We start from the raw sequence: 12,133 nt of genomic DNA, 5'->3' as shown, positions 1-12,133 counted from the left end.
TGTATTTAGGGGACCTACCTTTTGGCCTCTTTGCTTCAAAAGAGTGTTCTTTTTCTCATTTCCATGCCTCCCCCCCCCCCCCCCCCCCCATGTTGTTAGCTGCATTGTACAAGAAGAAACTGCAAAAGAAGCAACAGCTCCTGGACTAGGCAGTTAAGGGTTCTTGGATGCAAGTCAACTAGTAATTTGTGTGGGAAACTGACTTTGGGACTTCTGGGGAATTCTGGGTTATCTGGAGGGAACATTTCTAGCAGCCATTGTTGCTAGAGACATCCTCTCATAGTTCAGAGTTTGTATAAGCTCACGTAGTGGTCCTGTCATCTCACAGGTAGTTTGTGTGTTGCTTGGGTATTACTTGTAGCATCTGGATTTTGGCCTATTTCACATGGATGCATTGGACCATCTTCTGGCCTGTTTCACACACACATGTGCTAGACCATCTTTTGGCCAGTGTCATGTGAGGAAAATTCTTTGGTGCTTAAGCTCTCTCAAGCTCATTCTCAACACTATCATCTTCATGGTTTTGGGATCTCTGGTTGGTTTGTTTTAAGCAGCGCTTATTATCTCTGAGTGTTCTTGTGGAACAGCAAAAGAATAACACTCCACAAGAGGAAACCACTTAGTCCAACTAAAAAACTTTAGAACACTCCTGCTGCATAAACACTTTCTTTACAAAGAAAGTGATACACAGATTTCAAGGCCACAACCTGTACCTTTCTAATATCAAGTGAAAATCTTTTGCATGAAAAATTTTGTCTTGAACCTGCCATGAAAGGTTTGTTGCCCATTCATTGGTGGGAAACAGTGCATCTTGCAGGATATTTCTCCTTCATCAGTCCAAGGAGGGAGGCTTTTAGGTAAATGCTAGTTAGCTTGCTTCCAGTAGCCAATTCTTCATTTGCAGTCATCTTCATCTGGAAAATGTTGTTTTGCTTTATACCAGGGTTCTTATGGTAGGGAGGAGCTGTCAAATGCCTCCCTCTTCACAGGGGGTACTGTCATGCTCTTCTGGATGGTTTTGTGAGTTCTTGTTAGCTGAGCTGACTTATTTGTGCTCTTTTTAATTTTTCTTTTTCATTCCAGTCTTGCTTGCACTAACTGTTCTTACTAACAGCTTCAAACCTGGGTGCAATAAGCTGCCTCTTTGTCCAGAGCCCTATTTGGTGTCATAATATGGAAAGGCACGGAGTACAACTTGGCTATAATGCACAAAGAATAAGAAATAAAGGGAATAGTGCCAAACTTCAGATGATGTTCAATTATAGCTAATTATGAATGAAAGTGCTCACTTTAAAGTAGAATAAGCAGCACACTGATGATTTGTTGGGGAGCAGAAAGTTACTGAAGTGGTTGGCCAAAATTCTGTAGTTGGCTTCAGCTGCAGCAGGGTTCTAGCCCTGGTTTGAGGTGCATTCTGCTTTCAGATATTGTGAACCTTCTGAAGATTAGAAGTGAGGTGAAATCAAAATCTTATTTTTAGCTCTCAGGGATGCTCATGACTTAACACTTAAGGTTAGATAAATTTTTCAAATACAAGGAAAGCCGTTTGCACTTTGTCAGTTCTGCCTGTCTTCTGTGAAGCTGCAGCCTTTTTGTAGTTCATAAACTAGCTGTGAAGAGTAGCATATACGTATGTGTGTATGTATATATACGCGTTTTTCTTTATACTTAAAACCTGAACAAATACCTGAAGGAATAAGATATCATCAGCCAATCAAAATATAAGTAGAATTTAGGGTTTAATGCATGGCAAACAATGTAATTGAGGAGGCTTCAGGCAAGGTAATGGAGAACAAAAAGCACATGGGTGAGAGGTGGGGGGAGGAAGAAGCTGGTGGATGTCACTTTTCCAGTGCTTGATTCTATTCAGAAATACCTGTCAATGTGCAGCTGATCACTGCAAAACTGGGGGAGAAGCTGTGATCAGAGGGATGCTTTGGCTTGTGTGCCACTCCACTGTAAATTAGCTTTGCATTCCTATTCCCAATCGTTGCTAAAATAAGTTACGCATAAGGTGAACTAGTTTTGAACTTATGGGATTGTGAAACCTCAAGTGAGCTTTTTTCCCCCAACCCTTTCCATTGGCTTCAGGGATAAATTCATATGATATTGTAAGATATTTTGTCATCTTTATTGCAAAAACACAGTGTTCATTCTGGACGCAAATTTCAGGTTGAAAAATGTACCTGGGGCTGTCATAATGGTCCTCAGTGAAAAGGCAAATAAGCTATTAATGGTATACAAGAGTTATCTGTCAGCAAATAAAGAACTGAATACATATGAAGAAAAACCAAACCAAATGCTAATAACAGGGTGTAATATAGTTACAGTTGGGAAGCAGAGAGAGATCAAAAGGTTTCTGGTTTTCAGACCTCTCTGTGAACTTCTACTACACAATCCTAGAAACCAAACAAATCCTGGCTATTTTTTATTATTATTATTTATTCTAGATTAGCATTGCTTAGAAACTATAATGAGATGCTGATTTCAGCGCATTGATCTTATATTTCTGGAGTCTGCATTAGGTTCTGGTCCTTGAAAGAATTCTGTTAGAGTTTATGGGGCACACAATCCCTTAATTCAGCCCTGTGTGTTGGTCTGACGGAAGCATGTACCACAGGCTGATTTCATTGGTTCGCTCTCACTCTTTAGTCTATTAAAACTATTTGCCCTGTAAGAACTGAATGGGAACATTTCCCCTGAGCTCAGACTGTTTCAAAGACACTCTGTTCGGATCATTTGCCGCTTTGGTGAGCGCTGTTTTCAAAATCGGAAGTGTCAGCAAATATTTCATTATTAAATGATGCCTCTCTTTAGTAATTTTTCATTTCTTTTTTTGAAGGTGGACAGTAGGAAAACAGATGACCAAAACTGATCTGTACTGAAAGCAAGACTCTACACTGCATGCTGACTGGGGGGAAAATACACTTGCTGGCTTGCTAAAATGAGATAATAGTTTGGATGTTGACAGACAAAAACAATTAGAGCTGTTGGATGCTTTGCTGACGTGTGCATTGTCACATGGAGAGGTGGCTTGGTTGGTGCCAGTAAATCTGAACTGTTCAACTCTCAGCAAGATATTAAGTTAATTAATAAAATTCCTTATGGCTGTGCTTGGAATGTGAGGTCTGTTTATTTGTGAAGACAGCTTGTCCAGGAACAAACAACGGAGGTCACTGAGGGGGCCCATTAGGTGTTTCCTCAGACTCTGTGCTATTAACAGGCTAGTAAAAGACTTTCTTTTGCTTTATTTCTTGGTACATTAAAACAGTGTTACGTGACTGAAGTGTTTCTGTATTTGTACGCTTGTGCGGATAATAGTTTTCTTTAAAGTATTTAATTAAACATTGGAAAATGTTTTATTAAAATTCTTTGAACTCTTTGGGTTTTTAGGTGCTTACTCATGTTTCAGAAGACTCAATTTCTCTATACACTATATTCTTAATGCCTATCACTTTTTTTTCTTGATTAATTATGCAAGCACGTTTGAAGTCTGGTTTTACATATGCATTTGAACTTACTTATGTTTCTTTTGTTTTCTGAATGGGTATGTTTGGACAGGAAGTTTGGGCTGTGTGTGCTGAACTGATTTCATAGCAGCCTTGCTTAGTGCTCCTCCACTAAAGCTTGTTCTCCCCATGTGGTGTGACCCCTCTGGCTCTAATGGACTTTGGGGTGTTCTGCTGCTGACTGCCACAGCTTGCCAGGGACAGATCTGTGTTTCTTCTGGATCATGTGTCAATATTTGTCAGCTGTTCAATGAAGCATTTGGTTGTAGAAGGGAAATAATCTTTTCACTCTAGCTTGAGGCCTGCACCAATACATCTTTTCGATGCAGAAAGAGATGTTCACTTCACCAGCAGGAAGCAGCTCTGATTAGACTATAAACATGTACTGTACTAAGGATTTGCTTAGTTTTTCCTGCTCCATTTCTGCCTTCATGTGCAGAATCTGTTAAATCCATCAGAATCATCAGATTCCATGTTTCTTGTGTAACCCTACCCTGCTTGCCTTTACTAATCTCCACTAAATAGCTTTCAGATTTCTTTTACTTTATTCCTGTGTTATCCATTTTGCCTTGTACTTAATTTTTAAAAAGTATTGTCTTTAGTTTATAATTTTATCCACGTTGGGTTACTTGAATACATGAGCTGCTTTTTTAACTTATTGTCATGATTTATTTTTCCTCTATCTGCTTAAATATCTCTGCTATCTCATTAGGGGCCTGTTTTGTTTGGTGGGTTTTCATGTTGGCTTTGTTTGTTTTTAAGGAACAATCATTATTGGTGGTTTATTTTTTGTTTCAACTGGGGGGGGGGGGGGGTGTATATTTTTAAGAAGACAATTCTTGGGAGGTTATACTTTGAAATATTTGAAATTCAGCATCTCAGCAGTTCTGGTTAGAAATGAACTTTTGTGAGCCATGATGCCGGTGGATCTGCTTATGCAGAAGAAAAACAGCTCTTGGGAAAAGCTGAGCCCATAGCAAACCCACTGGAGTTGACATCAGTAATTAATCTAGAAGCTAGCATTAGATGAACCTTGATTAGGTAAACTTGACTGTTGGTAACAAGATAGCAGAGGGCATACGGCTGCTTGTTGCGTCCTAATCTAGCTCTCTAGGTTTGTAACTTTATTTCTGTGCTTGAAAGTTTTTCTGGTATGCCGGTGCAGGAGACTTTTGGACTCACGGGATTTCTTTGTATGAGAAAAACCAACCTTCTGACCTTACCCCCCAGCCCCCATTTACAGACTTGAGGAATTTTTCTATTTTAAAGTTAAATTGGGAGCTGGCAAACTGTATTAGCTGCTATGACAGCTGTTATTTCAGCAAAGGCTATAGAACTATACTCAAAAGCAAGAACCGACTAGACTAGATGGTATGGCTTGTTTTATTTAGTATTGCAGTGCCTGTGGAAGAACCTCAGATAACATTAGTCAGTGTGTCTCCTTACAGAACCAGCACAGTGTTAGCAGGGTTAAACCACCTCTGCAACACTTCCCCTGATGCATCTCCATGTTTTAGCGAAAGAGAGAAGCAATCTGCCTGATTGCTTTACTTTCTGGCCTTTTCAGCATTGAGACTAAATGCATATTGGGACTAGGAGCCTTCAGCTGCTTCTGTATGCAGAGCAAGGTTGGCCTGTAGTTGAAAATGTTTCCCCCGTGGTTTTTTGTGCCACCACCTGCTAGTAATTACTGAACAAACACTGAAAGCATCTATAACCAGTCCCTTGAGACATCCAGGCAATATATAAAGAAAGAGGGATACCTGTTGCTGAAAACTGTTATGAGTTTATTCTGGAATTGTTTATTTAATGTTGCTGGAAACTGTTATGAGTTTACTCTGGAATTGTTTATTTGTGCTTTTTTTGTAATAACGTTTAGTATTTTAGGAAATAAACTGTAATGGAACTTCTGGTATGTCTACAGAATGGCTAAACGTTGCTAAAGCATGGGATGTTTGATTGGTGTTAGTATTTTTAAAGAAAGGCCGCTGTGTTGCTTCTTCTGTCCAGTAAATGTTAAGGTGAATTTGTTAACTTTTAAAACTGGTAATGCCTCACTATAAACACCAGGATCTTTCTCTCTTGTAGCCGCTGAGAGAAGTCTGCTGCATTACCTCTAGTACAGCTGCAACTATGACTTGACTCATTTGCATTCATGGCTCTTGGATGATCTAGTGAACCATGGAGCTCAAAGTATGGGTGGATGGAGTCCAGAGAATCGTGTGTGGGGTCACTGAAGTCACAACATGCCAGGAAGTTGTAATAGCCCTTGCTCAGGCTATTGGTAAGTAACTGTCAGGTGGGTGTCTGGGAACGGGGGTGGGAAGTTTGTTTTACGAAGCCAAACCAAAGGAAGGTGGGGTTGCACTGAATATCAGTAGAACCTGAGATAACCTTGCAGTGTAAACTTGCAGCATTTGATTTTCAACCTGACAGAGATTAAAAAGGAAGAAAAGAAACACTTTGAAATCATTTAGTACAGATTTATTCTCTGGATAATAATACGCTGTCATTCGTCATTGTAAATGCTGCCTGTACTGCAGGAGGAGCTAAGCTGTCAATGTTTTGAGTACCAAAGTAGTATAAAAGCAGTGTAAAATAATAGCTAAAAAAAAAATGGCTTTTCACAAGCTAATGATGTTCATTGAAATTATACACATTGTAGCTATATTGGGAACAGTGTAAATCAATTAAATAGATAGTTCAAGCTCTCCTCTTACTCCTGAACCTCGCATAACTCAGTACTAATGAAAGGGTAACTTGAAGTCTGCTCAGCGTTAGCTATTTGCTAAACACTTTAGTGGGGAAAAAAAACCCAACCAAATTTAAAGATCTTTATGGCTCCTTCAGGTTTGTCAGATCTCAGTGACTGAGAGCATCCTGAATAAGCCTCAACTTCATTCCTTCAGTGCTTGATATGCTGAATCTTATTCTTTGCTAAAATGGTATAATTGACTTCACATACTATTCAAATTTATGTGTTAAAACATATGTCTTTCCTAAAATTAAATTGATAAATGAAGAGCTTGCTTTTGCAGCTTTCACTATTGCAACAGTTTTGCAAGATTGTGTTAGCGGTCTAACTCAATTGCAAAATAATGATTTTTCTAATAAAAACCAACCTGGGGCCATGAATGACAACTAGATATTGTACCTGTAAGCATGAAGTCTGTTTCTCTGAATTTGTGATGCTTATTTAAGTGTGCACTTCTGAACGTTATTTCCATATACATTCATCTGATGGAGTAGAAGGCTGGCACTTTTTTGGTTTGTATCTTCAGGGAATGGAGCATAATGTTAGCATGTGTACTCTATCTATGCCCATCAAATACCTTTTAAAGTTTCATTTAAAGAAAGTCACTATGTCTCAAATCTTGTATTTAATGGTTAACCAATAAGTATGCTTTTACTGTTTGTGTTAGCTGCAGCTCTTCATTTAATGCTAATTAGTTTATGAATTGCTTGCTTCCATATCTCATTTTCTGCCTATAGATCTTTCAAGGCACAGTTATGGTATCATGATAAGTTCCTAGTACTGATTAAGAAGTGTTGCATAGAGAAACTAAACTGGTTGTGGTAGACTTCTGTTTTTTTACTTTGTTTTCAGTCTCTTTCATCTTATTTCCTTTCCTTTCTCTCACGAAACAAAAAAATGCTAAACTCCAACTTCTAGACAGTAATTTAATATTCTTCTATGTAACTTCTCTCTGGTTTTAGTGTATCCTCATTTATTATCCTCAGCTCTGAAAAGACTCCATCAGCCTTGGAAATGCTTACAGTTTTTCTCAACTCATCAGACTTCCTTTTCTGTAACACGTCACCAGTTATCTGAGGCATGTGACTGGTTCCACATGGAGATAAATTTCAGTTGCAACTACAGCCAAATTAAGATAACTTTGGAAACTCCTTCCTAAGGGAAATACCTCTTTAGAAAACACCTCTGGTAATGGTGCTCCAGTTTCTTACTGGGGCAGCTAGGACAGTATTAAACACTATATAAATAACACTTGCATGTCTGGCAGATAGCACTTTCCGAACTCCTCTGTCAGGTTATTCATCAAAAAAGCAACCATATGTCTGCTCCTTTGATTTGGCTATAGGTACCAGCTTACCAAGAATAATTGTCACTAGAATTTGAATGGGAATCTATTAAAATGTATCCCTGTAGCTCTTACCTGACATTTGGTGGTGGAAAGAAGCCAGTCTGAGTTGGCTTCCTCCTCGGTTGGCTCTGATCTTATTTTCCACTTTGCAGTCTGGCTCCTTCAGCAGTCGCATAGCTTAGCGGGACTCAGTATTATTTTGTCTGTCTGTTGGTCTGTCTGTAAAGTTTTTGAGATGCTCCTTTTGTTTTACCGTGTCTCTCAGTTTATTGCTAGATCTTTGACTTAAAAAGTACAGCACACACATACGGTGTGGTCATCTTCACTGAGCCTGAAATATGAACTGCAATAGATATATTACTTGTGTTGAAGTGCAGTGTCTGGAATATCTGCAAATTAATGTGTTTTACAGCTGTATCCACTGAAGAAAGCACAAGCCAAAGATACTTGGAATAAGACACCCATGGTTCAAGAAGCTTCTCATGGATAAACTGAAGCTGCCTTTATTCTAGAGCTGCGAAAAGTAAAGCTTTACAATGTATTTCAGAAATAGGAAAATCAAATGTTTATCGAATGGTCTGTGGTTGGAAGGCACCTCTGAACATCATCTAGTCCAACTCTGCTGCTTAAAGCAGGGTCAGCTAGAGAGTGTTGCTCAGGGCCAAATGCAGTCAGGGTTTGAATATAGCCAGGCATAGAGACTCCACTACCTCTGTGGGCCATCTGTTCCAGTGTTCAGCCATCTTCACAGTAAGAGTGGTTTTTCCTTATGCTTAAACGGAATCTCTTGTATTTCAAGAAATTTGCTGTCACTTGATCAAACGCAGTGCCGTGTCTCCTGATTTCCCACTGTGATAAGAGCAACAAAAAGGTTTCCATCTATGTATTTTCCAGCTTTTTTTTTTTTTCTTTTTAATGCAGAGACGGGAACTTATGTTCTAGGGCCGTTTTAGCCAAGCAAAAATAGCAAGTCATACTGGGCTGCGCCCCTTTTGTAGGAGCTTCTGCTCCATACCCAAAGTATAGTCTGATCCTTCGGCAACGAAGTTCTGTCACTTTAACTTGCCTGGCTAACGCTCCTTGACCTATTCCTTACAGATAGCGTCTGCCACCATTACTCTTCCAGTGGAAAGGCCTGCTTGTCTCTCTTCCTTTGGAGCTGTACACCTGATAGGTAACATTTGTGTTACCTGTTCTTGCACTTGGGTCTCCTTTTCCTGTTGCCCATCTCTTGATCATTTTACAGAAAGGAAATAATTTTACTCCAGGTTTATGTACAAATTAGGGTTTTTTTTTAATTGCCATTTGGCTTGAAGTTAAGGGGTTTCAATTAAATCTTAAATAAACTTCATTCATTAAAACAAAAAAGGAGACTTGTCTCCTTTGGCTATCCCAACAAATCTTATTTTAAAAATACATGCATATAATTAAAAAATGTGAGAGAGAATAATATCAATTGAATATAACTTTGGATACTGTAATTGATTGTGTCTAACTTGGAAAAGCCTTAGCTGGAGGGGGCATCCCTGAAATTCTTCTCAAGACAGACATAAAACTACCCAGTTACAGGTTTCAAAAGAGTGAAGTCACCTCCCACTGGGGTCTTGAAGAACACTTGATATTACCTTTTATGCGTTTTATCCAGGGCTGACTTTTAAAAACAAACAAACAAGCAAAGACCCACCCTCAAGCTGTTCACAGATTACAAAATGTAAGATTTAGCCTTAAAATACAAATAAGAAAAGTGCTCATTTCATCATGGGAAACTGAGTCCTCACCAAAAAGGAAAAATATACCACAGCTTACAATTTAAATGGAGAGCCATGAGTCTTGTTTTAAAACCATTTTTGCCAGGAGAGATAAGCTAGATTTTATCCCATTCATTATTGTCTATTTTAAAAACATTTGGCAGCAAATTCTGCTTGTTCTTCTGTGTCAACTAGCTTGTCTGTGCATTCTGTGAAAATCATGGCAGAATGGCTTCATACAAACATTGCCTTCTCATTTGGATTCCTCTTCTTAATCTGAGCAACTTGAAAAACAAGTGAAACAAAAGGTATTGATAATTTTCAACTGTATACATGGTGAGATGGTTGGTGGATCCATAGTCTGTTTTGCTAAGTAGTATATGGGCTTATAGAATCACAGAATGGTTTGGGTTAGAAGCAGCTTTAAAGCTCATCCAGTTCCAACCCCCCCGCCTTGGGCAGGGGCATCTTCCCCTAGACCAGATTGCTCAAAGCCCCTTCCAACCCGGCTTTGAACACTGCCAGGGATGGGGCAGCCACAGCTTCTCTGGGCAACCTGTGCCTGTGCCTCACCACCCTCATGGTGAAGTATTTCTTCTGTTGTAGTCAAGTGTGTGTGAGCATAGTGGCTCCTCTCAAAAAATCATTGTAATACTGAGGGGGAAAACCAGACAGTATCCTAGAAGAGGGTGAGTTCATTGCATTAGCTGATAGTTGAGGCAAATGTAGTTTATAGTTTGGTTTTTTTTTCAATTGGCTTTTACTGATTGTTTTCCATTCAAATCTAAAAAAAAATAAATAATCTTCCAAAGGGATATGGTGATGAATAGCACGGTTCCAAATACACTTTCCCTGTTTCTTCAGAAGTGTTTTTCTCCCAGTTCCAGCCCCTGTGAAGATTTTTACTGCTCCTGTTGTGATTTCTTTTTCCCTCTGGAGACTAGAGTATGCCTCCTATTCTCAGAATGACATGGTTGTTTCCTAGAAAAAGAATATTTCAGTCTACAGATATGAAGCTTGAATTTCTTACCAAAGTGCACTTTTGCATTCTGCCCTCCTCTTAGTTTTCTGTGACAAATAATTAAAATGGCAGACTTGCTTTAAATAGTGCTGTGGATTTTGGTTTTCTGGCTGTAGCACAGTATCAGGAGAATATGAGCAACACTTCACTGAACAAGGAGTACAGCTGTCTCTTTTTAAAATTAAACAAATGCAGCTGTCAGTTTTTTTATTGCAGTTCAGTATTCTTCCTCAAAGATAAATGGGGTGAAATTTATGAAAATAAAGCACAGATTTGTTCATGCTTTTTCAGACATGCAATACAGCATTGTGAGGCTCAGCCAGAGTTGTATCTGGAAAAATCACACCACTTTATTGATGTCTCCTCTTATGTTCTTCCCTTCCTCCATATAACTTGCTAAAGCAAGTGCCAGAGCTGGCTGTCAGATACTTGGAGAGAAAGAAAAGAGTATGAGGTTGAATTGAATCAGAGTGATGAGTCTGAAGAGGATTAGAAAAAGGGAACAATTCTTGTGTATGAACTAAGGTTTTTAAACATTTAAACTACATTAACCATGTAGTTTACTGCTAAGATTCACTTAAAACTTGTGTTATTTTTGACCCCAGAATTTCATTCGCTGCTGCTTTAAATAGCAACATTAAGAGGGATAATAAGCACAAGAAAGCTGCATGCTGTGGTGATCCCATGGAGTGATCATAAAAACTTTCTGGTTCAGAAACCTCGTGACAATAACCTTGCTGAGAGGCACGGTGGTTGGGTGAGATGATTTGTTGTCACATTTAATGGTGTGGTATGTCTAGCCCAGAGCTGCCATGTGCAGCAGAGACCTAAGCTGCTTGATCTGCTTTGCCACATCTTGCTGTTCAACCTCGGCCAAACTGCTCCTCTGCATTGTTTCACCTGTTCAAGGAGTGGGTCTAAAATAAGTGCAGTACCTCAGGGTGCTTAGATGAAGGCAGTGGAACAGATTGGACTACTGTAAGTGCTTTCTTTTGTTGGGTTGAGAGAAACTCTTGTATGCCTTTTCATTCTGACTGAAAGGATGATAGTAATAAACTAAGGCTTCAGTCCTGGTAAAGACATCATGAGCACAGCTGTACCTGGTGAACTAAGCAGACCTTGGCTATGATTGCACTTAAGTCTGTATATCTCTATGGCCATGTTTTCCTAGGACTGGACTCCTACGCTGATTCTCATCTTTTTCTATGGTACACATGCATGCGAGTGCAAAATACGGCATCAGTTGAGAAATCTGAATAATGCAAACACTAACCTCTGTTCTTTACTGTGAGGGTGGTGAGGCCCTGGAACAGACTGCTCAAGGAAGTTGTGGATTGCCCATCCGTGGCAGCATTCAAGGCCAGGTTGGATGTGGTCTTGAGCAACGTGGTCTAGTGGAAGGTGTCCCTGGCCATGGCAGGAGGTTGGAACTGGATGATCTTTAAGGTCCCTTCCAACCCAAAACATTCTATGATTCTGTGATTCTATTTTGAAGGCTTTATTACTCTTAATCTTTTTTGTGTATTTAATGAGTTCTGAGGTAGCTAGAATTAATTTCTTTTATTTGCTATGGATGTTAAGTATCATATAATGAATGAAATGTAAGCTTCATGTATCAAAGATACTGAGTTCAACTCATACTTGGTTTATTCAAATTGCCAGCAATTACTTTTCTGTTGGTGCTGTTAAAGATTCAGGAGTTAATGCTGTTGCTTCTTTGGTTAAGGCAGAGCACTTTTTCCCACATTGTTC

General features: G+C 39.2%; 1 protein-coding gene across 3 annotated transcripts in view; it reads left to right on the top strand.

Annotated features, from left to right (window-relative positions):
* Positions 1-12,133, top strand: part of RASSF8 (Ras association domain family member 8) — an 86,147-nt gene that overhangs the window by 61,340 nt on the left and 12,674 nt on the right. For all 3 annotated transcript variants that reach the window (XM_061472143.1, XM_061472145.1, XM_061472146.1), the window contains exon 3: positions 5,598-5,793. In XM_061472143.1, coding sequence (XP_061328127.1) covers positions 5,691-5,793 — 103 coding nt within the window. In that variant the 5' untranslated portion in view covers positions 5,598-5,690. The remainder of the gene's footprint in view (positions 1-5,597; positions 5,794-12,133) is intronic.

This window comes from Pezoporus flaviventris, unplaced genomic scaffold, assembly GCF_033815535.1.
Source record: "Pezoporus flaviventris isolate CSIRO_AGI_PZ_B2104156 unplaced genomic scaffold, CSIRO_AGI_Pfla_v1 ptg000070l, whole genome shotgun sequence".
NCBI lineage: Eukaryota > Metazoa > Chordata > Aves > Psittaciformes > Psittacidae > Pezoporus > Pezoporus flaviventris.
The sequence above is the reverse complement of the archived record's forward strand: the minus strand, read 5'-3'. Positions and strand labels throughout refer to the sequence as shown.